We start from the raw sequence: 27718 nt of genomic DNA on the forward strand, positions 1-27718 counted from the left end.
TACAAATATTTATGTTTGTACTATATTGGCGTTCGGCTTCTCCACTCGAGCTCTTACAACGTCAACTCATATTCAATATTCATTTTCTCAATTTCATTGTCATAATATACATCAAATGTATAATCACATATCAAATTCCTGAATTATCGATAATCATATAAGATTTACGATAATACGATACACGGTCCTTACACATCGCATGCACAATTAGAAAACTCTTTCTCTAATGTACCTCTCACACTCTGGCCAAAGATTTCATGCACTATTATTTCGATAGGTGAGCGGTGATTCCCGAGTACAATGCACCGGCTCCTACATATATCGCAATTTCACCCAACCTCGCCATCTTGTGACCCTCGCAGAGTTGGTAAACGAGTCAAAGCACAATCCTAGTATGCAGAGCCTCAGTGTTGTCTCGGGTCGTAAGGACTAATTATGTACAATCACAACCACATACTCTTCCTCTCAATGAATGATAACCACTTGGAAAGTTCGAATGAGGGATGTTCGGTGCAATCATCGAATGATTATCCATCTGCATGATTGGACATCTCTATGCCCTTACCACGAAACACGGTACACAACATCACAGATGTTAGTCTCAACCTCAAGCGACCTTTATCCTTATTTTTAGGCGGCTAAATCGACTAAAAACAGATTTAGAATATACAATGTTTACAAATGAATTTCAAGATCGAATTACGATTTATTCGTATTAAAGTATAATCAAGAACTTTATCTATGCTGATAGAATGAGTCATAAAAAGTTAATTATATCAAAATAAAATTTTTTTATTACACTTGAGTCAATAAATTCTCTAGTTAACCGTTGGTTTCCACAACATCTACTCTAAAAATATATATATATAATATCAAAACTTTATTATATTATTTTTATGCCAGGAATTTAAAGAGGATGTCAGAGGTGAACATATATTAGGTTCTATGTACGACATTTAAGGTACTATCACTCACAATATCAAACATTAAACTCTGGAGATTAATTAATTAGCTAGAATAATCAAAATCGTGTAATTATTAGCTGAGATAAACTATGACCAAGCCTTTAGAATTATACATAAAATACTTAAACTGGGACCATCTAGCGATATTGGAAATTACAATACGTGCTGATAAGATTTATCGATTTAGTTTGCTATCAACACAACACAGCACACATATGATGAATCAAGATTCCTCTACACAAGATACAACACAATCAATGACGTGGTTCGGCGATGTAAACGCCTACATCCACGGGAGAACAAGCCAAACTCTTTTATTGATGGATTTCACAATCAAGTTTACAGGTGCACAAACAATAGCCAAAATTGAGTCACAATTGATCTTTTCTTATTCAAAAGCTCTCAACGTTTCCTCCCTATCAGTGCACTCTCTTGTGGTTTCTTTCTTGTCCCTTTAACCAAGCTATATATATTTGTCAACAAGAGATAACTACCGGTTGATCTCTCCCAAGCCTCTGTTAGCCGTCCAACTGAACCCCTACTCCAAGCCTTTAACTAACTGAATTACTGGTTATGGCCACTAACCGTCAGATAAGTTTATCCTTGGTGTATACTAACAATTAACCAACTTGTGAGTCACCTTATATTCTAACATGTGCCATAAACAATATTTCAACATTCTGTTACAAATAAAATTGAGGTGTATAGGAGGAATAAAATAGTGTTTCCAAACACGTAAGTCTTCTTCCAATGAGCAAATGGCATGTTCAACTGTAGCTCCCAATATTTATTGCTTCTTGTATTTTCCACAAGCCATTTAATCTCTTTTTAATTTCTTTTGCGACAAGCAGCTCCATTGGATGTCATGACCATTTTCATGCTCCATGGCTTCCATTTCTTGGCGTGTGGAGTTGCTGCTGTCTACGCTGCTACTTTCTACAATCTTCCCTTCATCTGACTCAGATGTGCTGCTGTTCCACCGGCTCCTCCTTCTCCGCCGCTGCATCTCCTGTCGATGTCGTGTCATTCTCATCTCGGGGTCTTGGTACTCTGCAGGATACCACCTGCCAGATAGTATTTGAATTTAACCAAGATGTGTACATACGAGGGGCGGGTAATCTCGTGATTGCGCCAAATGTTTCCGTCTATTGTTCCTCCTTCTTGGGCAGTGAGCTCGCGATAAACATCACAGGGAACTTCACACTAGACAGAAATTTAGCTATAGTATGTGGTACCTTTGAGTTAGTTGCAGACAATGCAAGTTTTGGGAATGACTCTTCTGCGGATACCACGGGGTTGGCAGTTATGCCGCCACCTCAAACTAGTGGCACTCCACAGGGGATAGATGGAGCAGGAGGAGGGCATGGAGGCAGAGATGCGGCCTGATTGAGGGACAAAAGCAAGCTTTCAGAAGATGTCTGGGGTGGTGATGCGTATTCTTGGTCAGGCTTTGTTAAACCACCGAGTTTTGAGAGTAGGGGTGGACCACCAGTAATCTGATTCAGCAAATCCAAAAAACTAAATCCAAGATATGTCGGATCCTTCGAGATTCTCGGAAAAGTCGGTACCTTAGTTTACCTACTGACCTTGCCACCCTTCATGTCAAGAATTCATAATGTCTTCCATATTTCACAATTAAGAAGATACATTCTTGACTCGAACCATAATCTTGAAGTTGCAGCATTGCTCACAGAAGGAAACCTAAGACATCAGTGCTAGCCAAGTTTGCGCAGTAGCTAAATAATATTTTGAACCATCTTTGTGTTCAATTAATCACTAACATTCGAGACAAGCCACTACTAAAAGAATTGAACCAAGCACAAAGAAGCCAAACACCCGGCTTTTTTCAGGTGATACATATTGTTGGGTGCAATAATTGTCCCTGATTGGTAGAGCGATCGAACCGTGGTGCTTGAGCTGTTGTGCGGTTTAAAAGATTTGAACTGCACCATTACCACTAGCTATAGCTTTTGGTAAAGCGGTAAGCACTCGGTCCTACAATTGGTATGAGAGCCAAGGTCACAGGTTCGATTCCCATTGATTGCAAGGAGTGCAATTATTGGGAGGGAGATTGTTGGGTGCAATAATTGTCCCTGCTTGGTAGAACGATCGAACCGTGGTGCTTGAGCCACTGTGCGGTTTAAAAGATTTGAGTTGCACTATTACCACTAGCTATAACTTTTGGTAAAGCGGTAAGCACTCGGTCCTACACATATAATGCCCGATTTCCAACCTTTTAGCAACATACACGATAGAGGATCAGGCTCAAATTTTAGTTCGAGGTACTGTCAAAAACCATGTCCAAGTTCGGCCAAGGTCACGATCAAGCATCAATCAAGTTCAGTCCGCACCTAAAAAATTTCATTAAGTGGGCTTATATATATTCGAAAGACTTATGTATGTGTTAAAATTCAATTTATTATTGTATGTTTTGTATTATTATACACTTTGTATAGCATATTTTGCTAAGTTTTGTTCCGATGTGTTTCGTTCAATTCGATGTGTTCCTTATTTCCAATTGATAATTCTATTGGTTAGGATTTGAATAATTGTGAATCAGAAAAGCCTGTGAGGGAAAAGATTCCAAATGGAGCATTTGATAGATTGGTTCTGGTACCTGCGAGGGTGCTTCAAACACAATATTCTCAATGAGCTGCAATAGCTCGTGTTCTAAGAATATAAACACCGATGAATTAAATCGAGTTTAGTTATAAATCAAGCGGAAAATACTCGAAACAATCCTCGTTAAGAAAACTGATCGGTTTTATATCTTGTGCAACAGAATAACTGAAAATTACATGGGATCATTTCTGGCTTATATCAGTTCAGTTATGGACAGAACTGAACTGATATCAGCTGAACTGATCAAATTAGTTAAGAATAAAAACAAGCAATTAAACAGAAATAACACAAGATATGTTTATGGATGTTCGGAGACTTCAACTGTTCCTACGTCACCCCTTCTACCTCCTCGGGTAGGATACACCAGAAGACTTTGATTTATACATCATCTTGTACAAACCACTCAACTTATGACTTACTCTACTGCCTAACTGAACTCCTAGTCTGTACTGAAGGCAACATCTTCCAGCCAATACTTGTTTAACTTCTGTGTGTCAAAGACTACATACACAAGTTTTATGTCTTTGTGCAAGACTCACTCAGCTAAACAATAAGCTCAACTCTCTGTATTTGTGAGTAATAATGTGTGTGTGTGTGATAACTGAACAATGAATACAACACAAAGGAGTTGTCACACACTAAGGGAAAGGGGCTTCTATACTAAGATGATATGACACTGAAGTGTTCCCTCACAACTGGGCTGATTACTTCTAGTAAGCTGATAAGGCTTTTTGCGTGCCCTTCTTCTTCACACACACTTTTTGTTCATCAATCTTCACTGATATTCATCTTCTATTTATATACGCGAAGCTTGATCGTACAGTGAGACTCAATTATTATATCCATTTCATTTTGAATCCGTTCCTCGATATTTGTCTTGTACTTTCCGACAACCATTCTGGAACATTTTGGTTTTAAACACTGATACAACGTCTATTGTTGTCCTTTAACTGGACAAAAGCTTTTCCTTAGTGCGCATAGCTGGATTCCATTGAATAATCTTGTCGTATTCTGCAAACTGATTGATTCTTAACAGATGTTCTGAACTGTTCAGTTGAACTGATCTTCAATTGAGCTGGTGAAATCAGTTGACTCGTCAGTTAAGCTGATTTCACTCTTTCAGTCGAACTGGTCAACTGGGCTCTTCATCAGTTGAATTCTTCATTAGCTGGTCGGGCTTCTGAAGGTCTTCTGCTGAACTACCTAACATCTGGACAATCAGTTGAACTGGTTCAGTTCGATTAATCAGTTGGTACTTTCAGTTTGCATTCTTCAATAGCTTCAGTTACGTTCAGCTAACTGCACACTTAGGTAAGTTCATTAGTAACAAAATAACAAGTTTTGTTAACATCAAAATCAAGCAAGATTGCGAACATGAAAGGTTCCAACAACATTTCAGTGGGAGAAAGCCCCCGAGACTGCTCGGATGCGGGAAAAGGTCCCAGAGAGTGCTCATTTACAGGAGAAGACCCCAGAGGGAGCCCAAGATCAAGGATAAACCACGATCATTATTATAAGATATGTGTTAAGTATGTGATTATGATTTGATAATAATTTGTTCTGTTAAGATTTTGTTCTGATATGATCTGATCATCTTATACAATATAAAGTTCTAAACTTTATGTGTTCCGATTGACTTCTGTATAGAAAAATGATCACTTTAAATATATGTATATATTTAACTTGCTATTCTAGTATTCGATCGATCTCTATTTGCTGAGTGTTTTCCAAAAAACTCATCCTTTACTCTCATCCCCAAATAAAGGTGAAGAACACGTAGAGCATGAGGAATAAAACCAGTTTTCTCTAAAATTTATGGGACGACGTTGTGGTGTGCTGTGGAGGAGTGGTGGCCGAAAAATTTCTCTAAAATTTATGGGGTGGCCGAAAATTTGAGGGGAGGTGAGAAGGATAAATTTTGGTGTAAAATATTGTATTGTGTATTTGTTATCATGTATAATGTTATCAACATTTGATAATATAGATAGAATATTTCAATCTTCCTAAGATTTCTAATCTCACGAGGATTTCATATTTTTATTATTTAAAATTCTCATGTTGTATTTTTTCTTCGGAAATACCATGCAAAATCAATCATTGAAAATGCATGATACATATACATACATATCTATATCTCATTATATATACACACACATGTATATAGACATATGTAAAATTAAATAATGATTATTTAATTTCTTAATTAACTATTAATTAATTAATTAATTCCAATATCCTCTAGAATATTTCATGAGAATCGTGTACATATTAGTCACGACTACTAATATTATTATTTAATTAGTAGATTCTAAATTTACTAAATAAATAATTGTGAATACAATATAACTCCGATCAACGATCAGACATCACCGATGTATCAATGATACAAATCTATGTTCATATAATGAAAATCAAAAATTTTGAAAACAAAATTTCCTCTAATCCATTTTTGGTAGCTGCCAATTTTGTGAACTCTTTCATTAAAACAGACAGGCAGTTCCACCCTCCTCACTTAATTAATTCTTAAGTTAACTTACTCAACTTCCAATACAAAAAATCCCCTTACAAACTCATTTATAAACTATCTGTTTGATCTCCATCAAACATAATATTCGACTACTTGAATTTGACTATTTCAATGAGAATACATAATCCGATACTTGTGTGGTTTTCAATGGTTCAAGGATACAACCGTGGATTCACAATTCATAGTAATTCATAAAAACATTTGATCCTATTCGGGCTTATCCTAATTAGCCTCATTCTTTTCATCAACCTCTTGATAAAAAACGTCAGAACTCAGGTCTAATTACACCCATCAGATAATCGTAAGGGTGTCTAGTAGCATCGCACCATGATTTCCTAGGTATCAGTGATACTGCCTGCAAGAACCTTAAGTTATGAATAACGTACGATAGGGTCATTTCAACTCATATCTCAATCGAATATACAACAATTAACATATCGAGAGTGTAAATGAATTTGATAATGATGTGATGTATATTTGAGTAATAATAACAATATCGTATGTGCAACTAAGAAAACACATTTCCTTAAAGTGCATGTCTTGCTCTGGTTAAAGATTCCTTGCACTATTAATTCATCAGATCACATACTATATCTTCACTCATAGTCGAGTGGTGAATCTTCGACTACAATGCATCGACTCTTATGTATTTCGAAACTACATCCAACCTCGCCACCTGATAACTATCAACAAAGTCGGTAAAATGATCAAAGTACATGCTAGTGCGTAGAGCCTCAACGTAGTCCCTGATCAAATGACTAATATTGTACATCCATAATGACAGAATATTCCATTTGATACGCGAAAACCACTTGGAAATTCTAAGGGAGAGTTGTTCAGTGCATCATCAAGTGATCACTTATCTGTTTGAATGGACATCTCGATGCCTTTACCAATGAAATATGACGTTTATATCACAAATGCTAGTCTCAAACGATCTTTATCCTCATTTTAGGCGACATAATTATTGAGACACAAACCTCATAGTACATATTGTATATTTAAAGACTTTATCTATGCATCTTGTATGTGTATGTAGATAAAGTAAATGTCATAATTGAATAAAACCGTAAAATATTATTAAAATAAATATTATTTTTACATATACATTTAATAAACAAAACCACTAGATGATTTGGTGTACACCTACTCTAACACTAATATCATACTTGAATCATACATTGAATGCAAATACACCAAATATCTGTTCATGTGTCCTATGCAATGTCTTGTTTGTTCATCGCGTTTATTTTACTCTCCAAATCCCATTTCTTGCTACTTGTTCCATATGAATTTTTTTACATCTTATATTATACTCATGTGGTGCTTCTGTTAGTATATTTTTGACTTTCCCATGGTCAAGCCAATCTTAATTTTAAGTTTTATGAGGAGTGTTAAATTTTTTTAACTGTTACTTTTTTTATTTCTTGAAATTGAGTCAATTTTGTTCTCGAAATAATAAAGTGCGCATGGAAAACAAACCCACGGAAATTAAGTTGAGATGGGACGAGATAAAGTTGTTCGTTGCAAGCTTTCTCTATATCTTAGGTACATTTACTTGAGCTCTCTCTTGAACTTGTTGGTTTTGTTTTCTAATCAAAATGCAAACACAGTAATTTTAGAAGAGAAGAATATTCTTTCATTTCTGTTAATGATACGTGATTTACGCTACTAAAAATACAGATGGTGTTGTAAACGACACGCATTTCAAGAAAACAAAGGTCGAAAGAGCCAATCAAGCCAACATGGTCACGATAATGTCCGAACCACCATTGATTTCTTGAATGCAAATGTACTTTGAATTTCTATTGAAAAAAGCAAGCGATCTGTCGTTTGACTATATATATATGTATGCATGTCGTTCGCCTCTCTTTATGATTTGCGAAATAAGTGAATTCTTGGTCTCGCGACGGATCGCATACTTTTTTATAATAGAAATTATATATATATATATATATATATATATATATTAAAATTATTGTGATATTCTTCATTTTCGAATATATATTTTGTCAAATAAATTGTGAATATTGTCTGTAAAATCTTTATGAAATTGTTATTATTATTTTTATTATTTGTTTCACAACCTTGATGTTTGACAATTAAACAAAAATCTGCTCAACACAATACCGCGGACATCTAGTAATTAATAAAGCCAATAATCAACTTCTTAGACATATAATCGAATTTAGATATTGCAATTACTACAAAAACAAACGTAATTAATTCATGATTGTACATATGCATTTCACATGAAGCATAATATCAATCTCTTTTGTTTACTAGTATACACCTCCAGGAAATATTTTATACGTTTTGTGCATGAAAGTTAGATTAATATCATTTAATCAATATATAATATTTTATTTGATATTCAATATATCAATACAACACATGCAGTGCTTGTGAGCTGTAACTACCATACATAATATGTGACGGTCATGAATTCATCAATATATATACACACAATAATATGATTGATGAAATATGTGAGTATCTGACTAATTATCATTATGCATGCTATATTATGAAGTGTGAATTGGTTAAAAAAACTACTTGAGGAGAACACCAAAATTTCTTCCTTTTTTACCCACCTTTTCAACACCACCTATAATAATTTCAACCAAATATTATTAAATTTATTATGTTATTATGTTACACATAACGCGTGTGCATCAGCAGCTAGTTTAATTTATCAATCTAACAATTTTTTAGAACGAAAAAATAAAATATATAAGAAATGAGAATTTGTGTGTGTGACCCCACCGACTCACTCTGGTCAAACGCTTCACCCAATGAGCGTTTTGTTTAAAAACATAAAGCGAACCCTATATGAAATATTAAAGCTTCCCTCTCTTTTTTCACTCCCACACTCGATCCATCTCCGGTACCCTCGTTTATCAACTATTCCTCAATTTTTTTTATTATCATTGTCTCGTTCTTTACTTGATTTTTTTTTGCAATCCATTTTCATTTTATTTGATTGTTGATGTGATTGAAAAATTGAATCATTTTAGGTACCTCTGCAAGTTTTGCGGTTTGTTTTCTTTTTTTTCGTTGGACTTTTGAATATTTTACGTCGAGAGATTATGTACTGATTTTTACCATTGTTTCGTCTTTTGTTAACAGCTATTTTACTAATTTTGCTTTATGAGTTAATCATAGTGAATTTTTTTGGTTATTGTTCTTGCATTGTGAATGTTTTTTTTATATAAATTTGCTGCGGATTACGTCTTGCTCCCATAGAAGTTGTGGATCTCTCGTTTTTAATTTTCTGTTTGTTTTCTATGGCAATTAAATCAAGTTTCACGGAATTCACAAGTATATTCAACTTCAAGTCTCATTCAGATTCCACATTTTGTGTTTCCCAGTCCGGATCGAAATTGTTTGTGATTCAGTTTTCCTCGAGTTCAGTCTCAACTTCAACCAATGCCTTTTTTCATACACGACTGTGAGAGTACCAAGGCGATAATTGAGATCTCTTTTATTTTTTGTGTCATCGTGCTTTCAAAATTTTGAGTGCGTCTATTTTTTTTTTTTTTTAAAAAAATTATAATCCGTGTTTCTTTTACTTACATAAAGATCTGGAGATTACAGCTACTGTTCCAATATGTATATGTTATTATTGTGGTACACAACCATAGAAACAGAACTTGTGTTGCTTCTTCATCTCACCTGACCTTGTTATGTTTCTTCTTTTATTTGCTTTGCTAGTTGGTGGATTCTATCACTGTTGAATAGATGGACAAGGTAATGATTTTGTCAGCTAAAGTTTTCTCATATGCTTATAGTAGTTAGTGATGTTCGTCGATTTTGGACCCAGTATGAAAAGGTTGGAAAGATTGGTGAAGGAACTTATGGAGTCGTGTACAAGGCTCGTGATCGCATAACAAATGAAACTATTGCTATGAAGAAAATACGGCTGGAGCAGGAAGATGAGGGGGTTCCAAGCACAGCTATCAGAGAGATTTCTTTACTGAAAGAGATGCAACATGCAAATATTGTGAGGTATATAGTAATAATCATTGACATGGCTGTTTGCATTCTGAAGAGAAAATCGTGATTGCAAAGAAGAGGATGTGAAGGCACTTTGTTGAGCTGGCATGAATATGCTATTGCCAATTGAGCTTTTCATTTCTTAATTTCCATCCACCACAATAAAAAAACACTTCTAGAAACTCGTGGCATTCTGTTTGAAAGTGTTTTATTGAAATCTGTATCCACTTAATTTGCAGACAAGTTGCTTCCGATATTCATGCATGTGCATTGAAATCCATCTCCAATATTTGGTCATAGGTTGAAGGATGTGGTTCACAGTGAGAAGCGCTTGTATCTGGTATTTGAATATCTGGACCTGGATTTGAAGAAACACATGGATTCTTGCCCTGACTTCTACCAGAACCCTCATCTGGTCAAAGTTAGTGGCCTCTTACTTGATGCTTGCTTTTACGGGAGGATTCTGGGATTCTGAAAACATTTAATGAGTAAAAGTGTTTGCGTAACCACTCCGTCTTAATGCTTCAGTCTTCATTTATCCTTGTTATCAATATGATATTGTGGGTGTGGCAAGGCTTGGATGTTACTCTCGCATTGTAAATACGAAGAAAAATAATCCTTGTCAATTTTCTTATTCTCTTTTTTTTGTTTATGCAAATGGAAGTGAGCATCTAGGGGAAATATGAAACCTCTCTGCAGTACTGGTGTATTCATAAATGCATTGAGAATATTTTGCTTGCTAGTCAGCGTTGTTTAAGTCAATCTTCAATACTGCAGAGTTTTCTATTTCAAATACTTCGTGGTATTTGTTATTGTCATTCTCATCGCGTCCTTCATCGAGACTTGAAGCCTCAAAACTTGCTGATAGACCGAAGTACCAATACACTAAAACTTGCAGACTTTGGATTGGCCAGGGCATTTGGTATTCCTGTCAAGACTCTTACACATGAGGTGAATGTTTTAGAACTTGATAGTTGCTACCCTGTTTTAGATTTAGGCCCTTTTGGGCCTACATCAGTTTTCAACTTTCCTGGATATGGTAATTCATTTATTTTAAATTTTATTTACTTTGTCCGCATAGTTTCATCTTTTGAGAATTTCTACTTCATTATGCTTGTCGAATATACCATTATAAAAACCTTCTACTAGCTTCTTTGTTTTCTCTGATATGAGCTGCTCTTCCAAGCTTCAACCTGCGGCAAACAGGTCCAATTTTGTTTCCTATTCGTCATCTTTAAACCAACATGTGAAATGAATTTTCACCTTAAAGACTGAATGTTGTTTGTTGTCTTAAACCACTCATATTTTTTATGCAGGTTGTGACACTGTGGTACAGGGCTCCAGAAGTACTACTTGGATCGCGCTTCTATTCCACTCCTGTGGATATATGGTCGGTGGGTTGTATATTTGCTGAAATGGCGAACCAGAAACCGTTGTTTCCCGGGGACTCTGAAATTGATGAACTCTTTCAAATTTTTAGGTGATACATCTATCTGAACAGTATTTCCCTTCTTGTGCTTATCCCTTCTTCTGAGATCACTTGTAGGTAATCTGAGAAGAGTATTCTTAACACGTTGACACTATTCACATTTGCTATCTGTGGTGTTTTTTGTGCATCATTCATATAAAATGATACAATAACTTTCTTGCCAGTCATTTAAGAGGACAAGAGTTGCCAAATGTATGTTTTGCTCAGTTCGCGCATGTGGTATACTTGCATCTTAGCTGTTTAAGATAGATATTTCTCTCATCTTTTTTCCCCATCCGTGATCCTTCCTCCTGTTTTTGAGGGTGGGCGGGAGCCGAAGGTATGATTAATTGCGAAAATGTTATTTTCTACATATTCAGTTTAAAATCATCTCAAATCCTTTATCATGACTTGATTCCGAAGAATCAACTTCTATCCTTAAACTCGATCAATGTAATTTATTATTGATCTCGTGTTTCTGTCATTCGTCATGTAGAGTTTTGGGCACTCCAAATGAACATGTATGGCCTGGAGTGACTTCTTTGCCTGATTTTAAATGTACATTTCCGAAATGGCCAGCTAAGGTGATTGGAGTTGGAGCAATTATCATTTCATACTTAAAAAACTGAGGGCACATAAGTTTAATTGTTACCTTTCTTCACAGGACCTCGCTACTGTGGTCACAAATCTTGATGCATTCGGCATTGACCTCCTCAATGTAAGTTTTTTTCTGTTTGAAGATTCAATCAATCGATATAAAATATAGTTTAGATGCAATCAAGTGGCCTTTTAGAGACGACCGTTCAGTAAAGTAGCTCATTTTTCACCTTTTACATAAACTTAATGGGACGGCCGGTTCAAGGGTAGTTTGTACTGCCCAGAAACCATAAGAAAGAAAATAGATTAGATAATCTGATCACCAATGACTTTTTCCTTTTCAGAAAATGCTTCGCTATGATCCCAGCAAACGAATCACAGCCAAACTTGCTCTCGAGCATGAGTACTTTAAAGATGTTGGATTGGTTCCCTGATTTGATTCACTTAATCCTGATTCAAATGTATAGTGGTATGTGACATCTCTTGAATTCTGCTCATGAATATAGATTTGTGTGATATAGGGTTGATGTTTTCTTCCTTTCCAACTCATTTGATATATGGTTCAATTGATACTGAAACGGTTTTAAGCACATCAATTTCTCTTTCTGAAATTCCCTTGTGCCTTCATGCAATTATTTTTTTTCTTCTCCTTCTTTGTTTTTCCAACTATAAAATTATGCTGATCTTAATCGTGCTTGCCTTCTTCATTGAATCGATGCCATTTGATTCTGGAATAACATTAATTTCTTTGGCAACTTGCTTCTCTTGCTATCTGAAATTGTGACACAAACAAATATTAGATTGCCAAAATGTCCTATAAAGGCAAACTCAAGATTTTTAATGGACGGGTAGCTTATGGTGTGTTAGTATGTGATGTTAGTGCATGAAAAATTTGTAATTTTTTTTTTTTTTTTTTGGGGGGGGGGGGGGGGGGTGTGGGGGTTGGTTGTGGAGATAGCTCTCGAGGTTTCTTCTGAGGGCCATTATGTCTGTCAAGAAAATATTTTAAAACTGTGTTGTTAATTCTTGTCGATTAATGTAAATTTGAGAATCACATTGCTCACATTGTCAGCTAAATTTTTTTTTTTCTAAATCGAGTCGAATAAGAGTAGAATATGTAGAGACAGCTGGGTGGTTTGACCATTACGCATATCATATTCCAAATTTGACTGATACATATGGGCCGTTATGCATATCATAGGTAAATCGAGTCGAATAAGAGTCAAGTGGGCCATTATGCATATCATATTCCAAATTTGACTGATACATGTGTTTTTTTTCGTTATGTGGTGAGACGGCTGGGTGGTTTGACCTTATCAAATAGGGTTTTTCTCATGTAGGCAGCGATTTATCTCCATTGTGTAAATAATAATTAGTAAAAATAAATATTTAATTGTTTTAATATATAAATATATAGATAGATAGATATCCTAAATTTGCGTGGTATTTATGGGAGAGACCGAGTTAAGAAAACCATGTATAATTGAGGCAAAAGATTCAAAGAGGTGATCCACATTTCCTTGTCGGTTAAAGTTTTACTTTTTTCTTCTTTTTTTTTTCCCTCTCCTAAAAATCGTTGTTGTCCATATGAGTCTGTGTCCGGATAATCGTTAGATTGCTTGCCAGTTTTTAAGCGTAAAAATATGCATTGTTGTAAGAACAATGGATACGGAGGCATACAATGCCAAAAGTCCTTAATTAGATTGCTTGCCAGTTTTTAAGCGTAAATTTATAAAGTTACGGATACAAAAGTCCTTATCCCAAGAATATTTTTGTTGGCACCAAGTCAATCATCGAAAATTGCAAATTCCAAAAGATTACCGTCTGTTTTCTCTTTCTTCTTACACGAAAATGGCAAAATTGTGACACCAGCGTTAATTGATGAATAGGGGTTACGTTTTCAATCTTTTTTTACGAGTGTTGAAATATGTTCATTTCTCCCCCTCCAAATCTTTAATTGGTTTTATCTCATTATAGAAATCAGTATATTTAACCATATCAATTTCCAAGAGTAGTATAGGGAAAGCTGGTTTAGAATCTAGATTGAATGCCGAATTAGACAAAAATCAGCAGTTTTTTGCACGTTAGAGCGAACAAATGGGCAGATCCCAGGTATGTTTTATCTTACATTTGAGATTATAGCTCAAAACCTTAAGAATTTACTAATATAACTCAAGTAATGCTTTTATTAGTAAATAAATTATAGAGAAAGGACGCTTCAGATATTTTGGATCATGTTTTGTGACATGAGGACGAATATCCCAAATAAAGCAAGTAAAACCAAATGTTCTGGGTTCAACATGAAACAATCACTTATTTGGAAAGAGCACACGGCGTGGAGACTCACCATGAAGAACAAACAATGACATACGATAAATAAGAAAGCAAGATGTGGAAACTGTAGCTCAAAACCGTTTAAGAACATGCATTTGGAATAATAAAGCTCTTATAGTTTTGAGAAGGTGTTTATTCTTTCTCTCCGCAACCCCATTTTGCAGGGGCGGAGCCAGAAATATGGCTCTGTCCGGACTGAAATTTTAAATTCTAGTATCTTTTAATATTTTAAATTGATCTACCCGGGTTAATATCGTATTATTCCAAAATTATACAAAATTTATATATACATTTTAAAAAAAAAAAATTTAGCCCGAGTACACAAGTACATGCCTCCGCCCCTGCCATTTTGAGAGGGTTGTCTACACAAGAGAGGTTTGGTGAAAAATGTCATGTTGAGTCATGTAAGTTTGAAAAGATTATGAAAAGTATCCTTAGCATTATCACTTTGCAATATTTATATAGGAGCATTAAATTGAGTTTGAATCTCACCATAAAGGGCAGTAAAATTAAAGAATAACTCAGAACGACTCTTCATTAAATATAACCATGTCATGCGAGAATAATCGTCAACAAAAGTAACAAAATATTTAAACCCACTTTGAGACATAACCGGACGATTTCCCCATACATTTGAGTGAACTAATTTAAAAGGAGTACTGGTTCGTTTATTGAATCTTGAGCAGGAACTAAGACAATGATATTTAGCAAACTGACAATAATCACAATCTGATGAGGCTAGTCTATAAAATTGTGGAGAGAGTTTCTTCAATACTAGGAAAGAAGGATGACCCAACTGACAATGAGCTTCAAATGGGGTGGTTTTTCCAGAACATGCGATGGACTTCGGTACTTGTTGATCACGAATGTAGAGGTCCCTGACTCATGTCCTTTACCAACAATATTGTTCTTTGTAAGATCCTAAATAAACCGTAGTTTGGAAAGGATGAGACACAACAGTTAAGAGCACGAATGAGTTTGCTTACATGAATTAAATTAAAGGACAATTGATGTAAGCTTAAGACAGAATGTTAGAGAACTGAAGGAATGAGTAATTGTGCCAGACCCTAGAACATCAGAGGTTGACTTATCTTCTAAAGTAACTGTAGAAATAGAGGTATGCGACAGAAATGCAGAGAACAATTTAGAATGACCTGTCATGTGATCTCTAGCACCAGGATTAATCACCCACTTGGTGGATGAGGAAACAAGATATGTATTTGGTTTACCTGACTTAGCGATGACAGTAACTGGTGGAGATTTTAATGATTCTTAGTATTGAGAGAATTTGGCATATTCATCGGCAAAAATTGCAACATATTGCTCAAAGTGTCATTGGTAGATGGATATATGCTGGCTGTGTTTTCTTATTCTGCAATTTCCTGCTATCACGTTTCATATGGCCCGATTTATGACAATAGTGGCTAACAATACCTTCGAATTCCTGTCCTCGAGTGTCAAGATTTGTCATAGTTGCTTGTCCCCGCTCTTTTACCACCACTTTTGTGCTACCGTCTTCCAGATTCAGATATATTATTTCGACCAACCAGAACACTATTAAATCCAACAGGTAGAGAATTCTCTGTATGCAGCCCTATACTAAATAAAGAGAATATGAGATTTAACAGTTCCAAACCCAACCCAGCTTAAAAACTCATCACAACAATTTTCTCCAGTTAAGCTTGTTGTTCTTTCACGTTAAGGCTGAATGATAATAATATGTTAAGTTCTTCATAAGTCATTTTAAACTCCAGGAAATATGTTGTGACCTATCTTGTTTTTCTGGACGATAAAAAGGTGGGTTTGCACACTTCATAAATGCGGAAAATATCCCCTTTCCAGAATACAAGAAATCTAGATATTCCATTAGTTTTTTTTTTTTAAAAACAATTTCATAGTGATTAATCAGACCAATTGCCCACTATCAATGTAATCTCGTATTTGTGAAAATAACCGAGCATTCTCTTTCAATTTTCGTGAAATTTCTCATCATTTTCAGCTCGGGTAGGTTCTGAAATTTGGACGAGGGATAACGTTAATGGAAGGATAGACGCCTTCGTGTAAAAAAAAAAAAACACTAAATATTGAAAACTAGAAGAACAAAACGTACCTTTGTTTTTTTAAAGAAAAAATTCGTTGAATGAATTATACAAATCTTGAATATTGTTGGTTCATCTTGATTTATTTGGAGTCCTGATGCTTTTAGGATGCTTAATGTCGTTATGGTTGGTGGTATTCTTTAGAATATCATGGATAGCAAGAAACCGAAATTGAAATGAAGTAGAACAAAAATTAAGGGACAGCATAGTTTGCCATTCGCTCAATATCAAATACCTAAATCTTGTACATTTTCAATCGACAAGATCATGAACCCTTATTTCGTTGCAGACAATATTACAAGACTAACGTAAAAGAAACAACACCTACAAAAATAGAGTGACAAAAAACTCGAAACAACAAGCACAACCTTAAATCCAATAAAAGGAGAAAAAAGAGAACATTCGAAGCAAACACAAAACATTTGACCACATTTGGATTGATTATGTAGTTCGGTTAGCGATAGCTACGATATACCGGAGTATACATACAACTCTCGGCGCACTTGACAAGATCCTTGGGGCGTGGCAGCCTGGAAGCCAAACCTGCACGGCCACAAGAAATAATATCAATCTTATTGTTGGCAATGACCGCAGATCTCAAACGAAAAAGAAAAACAATTAAATTCATTGTAAATAAGAGTTCCAACCCCCACGATTTTTATTTTAAAATCATATAACATACAGATATCTTTATTTAAAAAATAATTCGTCGACTATGATAAAAATCTTATGAATTTGTCCATGAGAACTTACCAAGTTCATATGCCTTTGCAGCAACTTCAGCTGCTATGTGGGCGGAAATCTTTCTAATATTAGTGAATGGTGGATATATCAGTCCCTTGGCATAGTTCTCTTCTGTCACTTGAGCTGCCAAAGCTTCCGCTGCAGCGAAAAAGTTATGACAGAATTGTAAGTTGTGCCCTGAATTGTAGCATTAAAGTGCATTTTAAAGGCTCTGCGGAATACTTACAGGCTGCTAAGAGCAGATCATCATGTACACGTACTGTACCAGACATTATCAAACCCAAACCGAATCCAGGAAATATATAAGCATTATTTGCCTATGAAGAGATGTGCTGGTATTAGAATAGAGGAGGAAGCAAACAAAAATAGTGCTTCTTTAGGTTGTAGATATTAACCTGACCAGGCACAAATACTTTCCCATTGTACTCGACTGGATCAAAAGGACTTCCACTGGCAAAGATGGCACGTCCCTGCAAGTGATATTGTACTGTGAAAACTTACCAAGGTTTTTGGTATGAGCGCATAGGAGTTGAGTCGAGCTTGAGTAGTAGTGCTATCCTTGAATTTGACTCAATTAACAGTTTGACTACAGATTGTGTTTGAGTAGCTCAATGAACAATCAAAACACGAATTTTTATGTTCTTGAGATAGCTAGATCATCTTTCCCTTTTACACCCCTATTTTATAGAATTTAAGAGAGAAAAAGATCCATTTACCTCACTCCACGCATAAGCTTCTTCAGCAGTACACTCTGATTGTGAAGTTGGGTTTGACAGAGCAAGAATCAGAGGTTTCTATATAAATTTTTTTTATATATCATTAAACCATTAGTTTTAGCACATATTTATGCATTTCAAAGGAGCGACGCAGAGAATATACGTAACCTCATTTGAAGAAGCCATGGTCTCTACGACTTCCTTTGTAAACGTTCTTCCAACACCCGAAGTTCCTATCAGAACTGTTGGCTTTATTGACTGAAATTAGTAGTTATGTTAGATATCAGGCAAAATAATTAGCATTGAGATCTTAGCAATACAAACGGCTCAATCCAAGACACGATCTTCCCACCTTAACTGCATCCCGAAGTTCTTTAACTGGTTCATGATCATGAGCCCATGGTTTCTTGAAATGCTGAAGGGACTCGAGACGAGAACTGACAACTAACCCCTGTTGTCATAAATATAAAATTTAATGATAGTAAACACATCTATGAGGTCTGAGGGGATGATGTCTGAAAAACGATAATTTTGTACCCTAGAGTCCACAAGCCAGATTTTCTTCCTTGTCTCTTCGACTGGAGCATTTGTCTGCATCCATGAGTAGAAAACTCAACCAAGAGGAATGATTTAGCATGCACATTATTTAACAGCGATGACAAAAAAACCATACCCTTTTGGATATCTCAAGGGCGATAAGTTCAGCTATACCTGTCCCAGCCTTTAAGAAGCCAAAAATAGAAGTAAGATCACAGGATCTCTGACAAATTGCTTACCACATTTAAAGATGATTTCAGATTTTCAAAGTCGCCCATCCATGCAATTATGGTACGAGAATTCACAAAACATAGGATGTAGAAAATACATATAATGTATGTAATTAAGCAAGGGGAGTGGGAATTCAAGAATATGTAAATGTAGTCTAACCTCTCCAGCTCCTAGGAATAAGAAAGTATGATCAGCTAAAGTTCCACCAACAAGTTTCAGAGCTGCGACAAGCCCCGCAAGAACCACAGAAGCTGTACCCTGAGATGCCATAAAAATTCATGATATTCTCGACAAAGAGTGTAACCTTAAAAATCAAATACAAGCACCAGAAGATCAGTTTTACCTGGATATCATCATTGAAAATGAGATGAGTCGTTCGGTATTTGGCAAGTAGCTCAAAGGCATTATGATTTGCAAAATCTTCGAACTGACAAAGTTATGGGAATTTGGACCAAATAAGAAATCGAATATCAATAATTGAAATATGGCAAAAGAACATGCCCCACCTGTATCAAGACCTTCTCCCCATAATTTTGCTTGAGTGCAGCCATGAATTCATCGAGGAGATCAGCGTATTCCTGAAAGCAAATTGGGGGATATACTATTACCTTAAACATGCAAAAAAGGACAACTTAAAAATGTACAATCTGTATTCTTATCTTTCAAACGAAGTTTTGAAAAGAAAATTAGGAATTATTTAGACCTGTCCGGTCGCTCTATTTTGCCTCAGACCAATGTAGAATTCATCTTCCAGTAATTTCTTGTTATTTGTGCCGACATCAAGGGTAATAGGCAGGCACTGTCAGGGGAGCACACAAAATTATATTATCAGAGAAAGTTAACTTTATGAGGCTTGAGCAAAAAACTATCAGATATAAGCAAAAGCAAGTATTGATTTATTTAGCCATGTAAAGCTTGAGCTAAAAGTGAGAGCTGTGCTTACAACTGAGGGACGGACTCCTCCAAGTGCAGTATAGAGGGCTAGTTTTCCTACAGGAATTCCCATACCCTGCAACAGTTTTGAACATTTACCTTCTTGTTATTCCTCAGAAAGTATATACTTCAGCTTTTAAGAAAGTATACGATTGAAGGATATATTTGAAACTAAGCTAATTGATTATTTTCACCTGGCAGCCAAGATCTCCAAGTCCTAATATACGCTCTCCATCAGTTACAACAATAACTTGAATCGACTTTTCTGGCCAGTTTTTCAAGACTTCAAGAATCTTCCCCCTGGAGAAGTTGGATAATCGAGAATCAGCAAAAGAAATCACACAGAAAAGTTCTCTATGGGGGTAACATTAACTGGAAAGGAAGCATTCAGTAGTACTTTTCTTTTAAGCTGATAAAGAGACCCTGCGGACGCCTGAAAATGCTGCCATACTTCTGGCAGGCCTCACCAACTATTGGAGTATATACTATGGGTAGAAGTTCTTCAACATGATCAATAAGAAGCTTGTAAAACAGCTTTTCATTTCTCTCCTGCACGTTTAGGAAATGAAATCACATGCGGCTGACTTCAATTTATGTTTTTTTTGTAAAAGATCAGAGATCATTCCCAATTCTAATAGGATTTTAAGATCATTCGTCACATGCCAAAATACATGTACGCATCAAATCAAATGGTACGTATGTATTAGAGAATTTGTTAAAGTTGACAGACAGAGAAACATATTAATTACTTGTCGAAACGCTCGTTCTTAAACTTAAAACAGAATATATGCATTCATTAAAGTGTGTGTTTCCTACCTGGAGATCCATCATGGCCATATACCGCTGCAATGGCACTTTATACTCACGTAGAGTATTCATAAACCGCTTCTCCTGATGACCCAAATCGGGAATAGTTACGAGAAGAAAAGTATGATGGACTAAAAATGAAATAATAATCACAAGATCTGTCGTATATATCACCTGAAGCTCTTGAGAAAACACTGTTGGAGGCAAAAGACCAGTCAGGTAATGGGACTCTCTTTCCTTTTCAGTGAAAGCCATTCCTTTGTTGTGATGCGGATCGCGCAACAATGTAGTCCCACTGAATACAGAAACCAAACGAAGTGAAGAAGACCATAATTGGCAGGTTGTATAGAAGAACATATATTGTACACAAGAATCATTAGATCCTGGCAAGCATAATATATACATCAAAGGCCGGAATAATTTTTGACTCGGATTCGAATGGAGGAAAAACATCGCATCATGGGAATCAAGAAACGTGAGATATATAAATCAAGAAAACAGTAACCTGGCAACCGAAACAGTCCATGGGGTGAGAAGCTGATCCTCCGACGCCCTGTCCTCGCCGTACACATCCTCAACACCTCCTCCGACTCCAGCTTTATCCTCTAAATCAAGCACTGATTCTCCGTCCATTTCCTTGAATGTGCTCTCCATTCGAAGAAATACGAATGCAAATGCTCGCCTCTGTCAGTGAAAAAGAATCTATATATTTTCTTGGGAAGAAAGATAATTATATATATGAGCTGGTCGAAGTGTGTGTGTACCCCTCGGGTGAGCATAGTATAGGGAGAGAAAGCCGGAGATTTCCGCGTTCTTGGCAACGGTAAACGTTGGTAGTTGGAAGTTACCAAATGCGGCCGTTGAAGATTTCTTGCTTGTGTAGTAAATCAATTATATTCATTGATATTAATGCGGCGTCTATCTGTTTCAATAATAGATAAATAAAAATAAATTTAATAATTGTAATTTAGAGATATTGTGTGTTAGTTGCCACTCGCCAGCAGCAAACAAAATATTATCGCTTGTCATTCTTTTTTCCCCTATAACCGACAGATTTTGAGTCACATGCAAATTGAAATATGTTCTACTCATTAAAATATTTTTGCTTCTTCTCACACACAAACATATATATTATATGGTAGGTAAAAATTTATATGAGACGGTCTCACAGATCGTATTTTGTGAGACGGATCTCTTATTTGGGTCATCCATTAAAAAATATTACTTTTTATGCTAATAGTATTAATTTTTATTGTGAATATCGATAGTATTGACATATCTCACAGATAAAAATTGGTGAGACCGTAACCTACTTTATATTAAAAAGTATCTCTATCTATATTTCCATTTTCTTATATTCCAAAATAAACATTATTTTTAATTTTAAAAAATAACTCCATTACAATACTTTATTACCATAAACAAATGATATTTAAAAGTTTGAAATATGATAACGCACATCACTATCCAAAAAATCAGTGTCTATAATATTATTAAAATATATGTGTTTTTATTTCGATAGATTTGTGAAAAATATCTTTATAAATATTTGAATTAAGATTCCGTATACAGCTATAATTTTTTAAGAAATAATATCTGACATCTTCAAATAATCGGATATGAGTATTACTAATTCTTAAAAAATTATGGTTATGTACTAAATCTTGATTCAAACATTGACATATCTATTTTTCACAAATTTACCATTTTTATTACATAATATCTTTAAAAAAATCCCGAAGCGGGTGAGATCCTTGCATGGTTGGAAGTGGTATTTTTTCTAAGGATGTCAAAATCAGACACGACCCACCAACTCGACACGGTTCAACCTGAAAAAAATCAGGTTTGGGTTTGAGGTTTTCGGGTTCGGTAGATTGGGTTGGATCCGATAGCTGACCCGAAAAAAATGATCGAGTTGGGTTGGGTTTGGGTCAACTCGAAAAGTTTAATTTTTTTTAAAAAAATATACTAATAAATATTGCTTATATTTTTATATATTATATGTCTGAAAAAAATATATTGTATATTTATATCATAAATTTTCATAATCTAATATTTATTTTGAACAATTTTTATTTTTTAAACAATTGTTTATTTAATTTAGTAAATAGATTTTATTTTTCTACAATTAGATTTTTAAATTTAAATAATATATATATGAGAGATATTTTATTATTATTATTATTATTATTATTATTAGTTTAAATTAAAATATTAATATTATTTTTTTGAATTTTATTTAATTTTTTTTAAAAAAAATTATAAAAAATTCAAAATCAGGTTATACGGGTTGATCGGATTGATACGAGTTCAGTTTCAGGTTGGGTTCGGGTTGAATAATTTTTGAATATTATTATTGCTTAACCCAACCCAATCGACACAACCCGCCCAAATTGACACTCATATTTTTTTTAATTTTTTTTTTAAAATGATCCGATCAAATATATTTTCTATTTATATTATCATTGTAATAAATATAATTATTATTACCCAATACCTGATTTTCTCCTCTTATTATGTTCATTGTGGGCTTCACTCGTAGCTCAAATGAAGAAAATCACATGGAAAGCTAAAATAAAATACAATTTGGTATAAGCAATATTTGATTATTCACCATGTGTATGTTCCCCATCGGGTAGGTTCTCGCATTTCTCCGTCAAATCCAACCAAAACCATGGATCTTCGTCCCAGGAAGAAACGACCCTTTTCTGGCTTCACAAAAGCTGAGGTATTTTCCTCAGTCTTAATACTCAACAATCAATTTTGATGGTTTTTTATTTTATTTTATTTTTTTGCGGGTTTGTGAAATTACACGAATGTTCACGCATCAATTCTGTTAAATGGGGAGAGTAGAGATTGAAGATTCTTGGGATTTTAGAATGGTATTTGGGTGGAATTTTACTATTGATTTGGTGGGTGTAGCTTGAAGAAATACCGCAAAATGATTACTGCTGTCTGAATGCCGGTTAATATAATATGCTCATGCCTTTTGACCAGCCGTAATTCTAAACTCCCAGTGTTTGTAAACTTATCTTTTGTCATTAATCCATCAGCTTGCAAGAATGGAGCAATTTCTTTATGAATCTCAAGAACAATCTCTGGACGAGGGGTGCTATAAAAAATTGGCTAGAGTCTTCAAGTATGCTTTTTAGAGTACATTAACTGCAAAAGTTTTTAATCTTTAGCTGTTGCTTAAAGGTCGTCTAATTAAAACATATTGAAATAACTTCAAATTCTTCACATTATGTTTGCAGCCGATCTAGTGGTCGTGCTGGGAAACCTCTTTTGAAGTGGACCGAGGTTCTATTTTATCCCTTTCGATGATCATCACTTCATTCCCTGTTATTTGATGGCTGTTTTGGACATTCATGGTGTTGTTGATGGATTTCAGGTTCAAAGTTGGTTTCAGAAGAATCAACAAAAAAGGAGCTCTCGAGAGACCTCCTTGTTCGCAGCCAAAAGGTCTCCTGCTGACCCAGAAGGTCATTCTTCTCATAAAGCACCTGAAAATCCAAAGATGCCTGAAGGTGCATTTGCCTATGTGCCCTTCAAACTAGTGGGTTCATCTGTAAAGTAGAGAAGTCATCTTGTCTACTTTGAATTGTCATTTTTTTGGCTTTACATTTGACATCTGTTTGTTTAGCTGTGATAATATACTATTTTGTTCAGATGTTATAATATAATAGAATGTTTTTGAGAAGTGGTGAAAAGGTCTGCTGAAGGTCATAATTATATTGGGAAAATAAAATGGATGAAATTATATTTTTAAAAATTGGAATGACAATGATGAGATGGTGTTTGGTTTCATTTTAGGAAAAGGGAATTGGTTTCCCAAATCGAAACCAAACAAAGTGTTGGGCTGCTGAAGATTTTCTACATTACGAATTGGGAAGTGCGGCAATAGAAATGGGTTGGAGCGAGTAACTATAGTGCATAGGTAGTAACTAACTGGTAAATCAACCAATTTGATGATATAAAGACTGTCTGGTGTCCAAAAAATTAATTTAAATTGAAGATAGACTTGTATTCCCGGTATTGTGATTGCTTGTGAACTTAAACATAGGTTTGGGTTTTTGTGGGTTGATTACTGTTCAAAGGATGTGAGCCCTGAGAAATTTTATGCGATGGCAGGTGAGAAGGATCAAGAACTATCTAGGTTGGAATTCGAAGCAAGGTCATCAAAAGATGGGGCATGGTAAGTCGACTATATCAAGAGTTCAAAGAGAGCTATTGTTTTTGCTATGTGCACTCATTTAACTTCATCTGTAACGTTCAATTCTTATTTCCAACGGCTGTACAATAAATTTTTTATTGAACCCACTTACAATAACAACAGGAGTAGGATTATACAGCAGGCCTGACAGTTTTGCAGTCAAACAACTATCACTATTCTCAATTGAGTATCACTTCTAAGTTTTTTGGTTCAATTCTGTGTTGCAGGTACGATGTTAATACTTTTCTCGCTCATCGATTTCTCAGTTCTGGTGATATTGTGAGTAATATAATTTTGCCACTAAAGATGATTATTATGTTGTAAATGCATGTCATCTGCAAGGTGTCTATGAAGCAAAGCTGTCAATAGCGTGTTTTGAACTATTGATTTTGCACATATTCATGAATAGAATGCTAGTTTCGAACTTGGTTCAGCTACTCGATAAACTACTGAACATAATTTCCTGTTAAATCATGTACTTGAGGTAATATTGATTTAAAGAGCACACAAATGGAGGGAAAAAAGGTTTATCGACGCTTCTAGTTTGACAGATTAAGTTCATTGCAGGAAGTTCGTGTGAGATATGTTGGGTTTGGAGCTGAGGAGGACGAATGGGTAAACACTAGAACTGCTGTGCGCCTACGTTCTATTCCATTGGAGCACTCAGAATGCCATAAAGTGAAGGCTGGAGATGTTGTGGTATGCTTCCAGGTACCGTTTGAGACACATATAATACTGGGAAATAAAGCATATTTCTCAACTATTATAGAATGTGTAAACTGTATGATGAGTTTCATTAGTGTTTTCGTGAGGTTATAAAAACATGATTTAACTAAATGGCAGTGAAGCTTAGTAGAAAGCTGCAGGTAGATTTTGCGACCCTTCAAAGAAAACCAATGAGAAGAAATGAGAGTGATTGCAAATTGTTTTTGATGAATATAACATGACATTTTACGTAGTTTTTGAGTTAAAAATGACATATTAGTACATCAGCTATATCTGCTATAATTTCAAGGATTGGGGTTCGAATGTGTATAACATGTTTACGTCAATACAAATAGGTCTCAGAAGTGGTGCTGTGGATTGATATATTTGGGTAATGAAAAATATGCTTAGGGTTGTTAAATCTCGTGGGCACCGGTTTTTGTGAATGTGTATGGACATTTAGCATCGGATTATGCTTGATAGTATTACATATCTACATGTGTTTTTACTTTTTAGAAGTGTTGCGTCAAATTGGTCGAACCTTCTTATGAAACCTAATTTCTTGTGGAATACTTGCTATTGAGGATTTGTTTTAGGTTGAACCACTGGGATAGCATCTGAGATATCTTGATCTACGATTATATATATGCATGTGTATGTATATGTTGGGAAATAATATCACAATTCATTTATCTTGATAATTAATAGAACGATGAATACTGGTAACATTTTATAACTGAGCAGTCTGCTTATGCTGAGTTATCCTTGGAATGAACTTATTTTTTAAGATTAAGTTCCATTTTCTGGCCCTATGTTTAGCTGGTACGGACAAGGTAGGGATTGTAGTACACGAGGTAGAACCAATGCTTGAACTGATGCAATTATCGCCTTGAAATCTAAAAAATGGAATAGAGAAAATAATATAACTAACTGGAATTCAGATAATTTCAAGAGTGACTTTTGTAGAAATGAAGTATAGGGGTTGAAACTTGGGATATGTAACAATATTTGATCGAACTTTTTTTGTACTGTAAATCCTCTATAAAAATAAAATAAATGTATGTGCTCGAATGAATCATAAGTACACTAGTCAAGTTATAATATAGTGTACGAATTACGGATATTGTCTCTGCATCATACAATTGTTATGTTCAAGAATCAATACTTGGTAGAGTGTAAACAATAATTTGAATTGTGATTTATCTACTAAATTCAAAACAAAATATAATTCAAAGAGTAAATAAAAATAATCAATTTAAAATGAATGTTGAAAATAAATTTGAAAAAAATTATTTAGGAATCTTGGTTCATCCATCTCATATTAGTTCATAAGATTAAAATGACATTTTTCCAATTTTTTTTTATAGGATTCCTTAAATTATTAACATACTCTCTAAAGATATGCTATAGCCTATAGTAACTCAACACAGTGAAATATAATCTTTAGCTATTTATCAAAGGTGAGTTACATACATGATTTATGGAATACTCTAGTTTCGACCTATTGAAATTTGACTATCTACGTGTATTCAATTTCATATATCTATACAAATTATAAATCTACAGATTGTATTACTTGTTCCTATCGAAAACTTATCGAAAACTTTTCTTTTAACTTCATTCACAATATATAATATTATTAAAGTTAGCTAGAATTCAAACAAAAATAAAAATGAATCAAAAGTCGAATGTTTATTTAAATAAAGCAATGTATCGGAGTAGGATCTTTTCAAATCTCAACCAATAAGAAAATTTAGATACTAAAAAATATCATAAACTAAAAAATATCATAAAATTATCAAAACAATTTGTAAACTAGAAATACTAAAAGAAATGAAGAAGAAAGAAAACGCTAGTGAAAATCCTGAGTTCTTCGGTTGCCTCCTCCGGGTGTTTTTCCTCTCCTTCTTGCTTGTGGATGATGAAAAGTGACAAGTCTGATGATAAAATCTTATTTATTAGGGTATTCGACCCTATTAGCCTCCAAAAATTCATCCAAAGAGGGAAAGAAATCGTCCACAAAAATGTTTTCATATTGAGTCGTGCTGAGGCGGTAAAAAATTACTGCTAAAAAATTACCGCCCTAGCGGAGATCTTCTGTCCAGCTCGTTCAAATTTTTCGGGCTCGCTGGGGTGGTCATACATTATTGCCCTAGCCCGAGACCTTCTGTTTTGCTCCGAAATTTTTCGCATTTTCGTGCTGGGATCCCTTCGGAATTACCGC

General features: G+C 34.8%; 3 protein-coding genes and 1 pseudogene across 4 annotated transcripts; 3 read left to right on the forward strand and 1 right to left on the reverse strand.

Annotated features, from left to right (window-relative positions):
- Positions 1 to 1849: 1849 nt before the first annotated feature.
- LOC142519885 (uncharacterized) lies at positions 1850 to 5085 on the forward strand (annotated as a pseudogene).
- Positions 5086 to 8926: 3841 nt separating this feature from the next.
- LOC142519161 (cell division control protein 2 homolog A-like) lies at positions 8927 to 12771 on the forward strand. 2 transcript variants are annotated; one of them, XM_075622095.1, is made up of 9 exons: positions 8927 to 9001; positions 9829 to 9864; positions 9938 to 10122; positions 10411 to 10531; positions 10888 to 11061; positions 11427 to 11590; positions 12075 to 12162; positions 12243 to 12296; positions 12520 to 12771. In XM_075622095.1, the coding sequence occupies exons 2-9, from the start codon at positions 9856 to 9858 to the stop codon at positions 12607 to 12609; spliced, it is 885 nt and encodes a 294-aa protein (XP_075478210.1). In that variant the 5' UTR covers positions 8927 to 9001; positions 9829 to 9855; the 3' UTR covers positions 12610 to 12771. The 2 variants fall into 2 exon arrangements, with proteins under 2 accessions (XP_075478210.1, XP_075478208.1); XM_075622093.1 differs by lacking the exon at positions 8927 to 9001 and having other exon boundaries at positions 9034 to 9864.
- Positions 12772 to 16801: 4030 nt separating this feature from the next.
- On the reverse strand, positions 16802 to 21486 carry LOC142517918 (NADP-dependent malic enzyme-like). The gene is made up of 20 exons (XM_075620435.1): positions 21341 to 21486; positions 21082 to 21260; positions 20751 to 20871; positions 20586 to 20660; positions 20167 to 20318; positions 19964 to 20069; positions 19780 to 19845; positions 19540 to 19635; positions 19343 to 19414; positions 19180 to 19263; positions 18996 to 19094; positions 18742 to 18789; positions 18606 to 18659; positions 18421 to 18519; positions 18237 to 18326; positions 18069 to 18146; positions 17748 to 17822; positions 17579 to 17669; positions 17362 to 17490; positions 16802 to 17151 (listed from the first exon to the last, which is right to left on the reverse strand). The coding sequence occupies exons 1-20, from the start codon at positions 21353 to 21355 to the stop codon at positions 17063 to 17065; spliced, it is 1818 nt and encodes a 605-aa protein (XP_075476550.1). The 5' UTR covers positions 21356 to 21486; the 3' UTR covers positions 16802 to 17062.
- Positions 21487 to 23106: 1620 nt separating this feature from the next.
- On the forward strand, positions 23107 to 26099 carry LOC142517919 (protein SAWADEE HOMEODOMAIN HOMOLOG 1-like). The gene is made up of 7 exons (XM_075620436.1): positions 23107 to 23304; positions 23630 to 23715; positions 23831 to 23876; positions 23968 to 24103; positions 24708 to 24771; positions 25017 to 25068; positions 25357 to 26099. The coding sequence occupies exons 1-7, from the start codon at positions 23251 to 23253 to the stop codon at positions 25606 to 25608; spliced, it is 690 nt and encodes a 229-aa protein (XP_075476551.1). The 5' UTR covers positions 23107 to 23250; the 3' UTR covers positions 25609 to 26099.
- Positions 26100 to 27718: the final 1619 nt, after the last annotated feature.

This window comes from Primulina tabacum, chromosome 11, assembly GCF_025594145.1.
Source record: "Primulina tabacum isolate GXHZ01 chromosome 11, ASM2559414v2, whole genome shotgun sequence".
In the NCBI taxonomy this organism is placed as follows: domain Eukaryota; kingdom Viridiplantae; phylum Streptophyta; class Magnoliopsida; order Lamiales; family Gesneriaceae; genus Primulina; species Primulina tabacum.

What these genes read in the sequence shown, in the direction of transcription:
- LOC142519161 (XM_075622095.1), top strand. An exon ending in GAACTCTTTCAAATTTTTAG is followed by an intron (nt 11,591 to 12,074) that starts GTGATACATCTA and finishes TTCGTCATGTAG; the next exon opens with AGTTTTGGGCACTCCAAATG. An exon ending in TCGGCATTGACCTCCTCAAT is followed by an intron (nt 12,297 to 12,519) that starts GTAAGTTTTTTT and finishes TTTCCTTTTCAG; the next exon opens with AAAATGCTTCGCTATGATCC.
- LOC142517918 (XM_075620435.1), bottom strand. An exon ending in GAGGAGTCCGTCCCTCAGTT is followed by an intron (nt 19,636 to 19,779) that starts GTAAGCACAGCT and finishes CTCCCCTGACAG; the next exon opens with TGCCTGCCTATTACCCTTGA. An exon ending in TGCAAAGGCATATGAACTTG is followed by an intron (nt 17,152 to 17,361) that starts GTAAGTTCTCAT and finishes GTGGCCGTGCAG; the next exon opens with GTTTGGCTTCCAGGCTGCCA.
- LOC142517919 (XM_075620436.1), top strand. Translation starts at nt 23,251, where the DNA reads ATGGATCTTCGTCCCAGGAAGAAACGACCCTTTTCTGGCTTCACAAAA. An exon ending in AAATTGGCTAGAGTCTTCAA is followed by an intron (nt 23,716 to 23,830) that starts GTATGCTTTTTA and finishes TTATGTTTGCAG; the next exon opens with CCGATCTAGTGGTCGTGCTG. An exon ending in TCATCAAAAGATGGGGCATG is followed by an intron (nt 24,772 to 25,016) that starts GTAAGTCGACTA and finishes TCTGTGTTGCAG; the next exon opens with GTACGATGTTAATACTTTTC.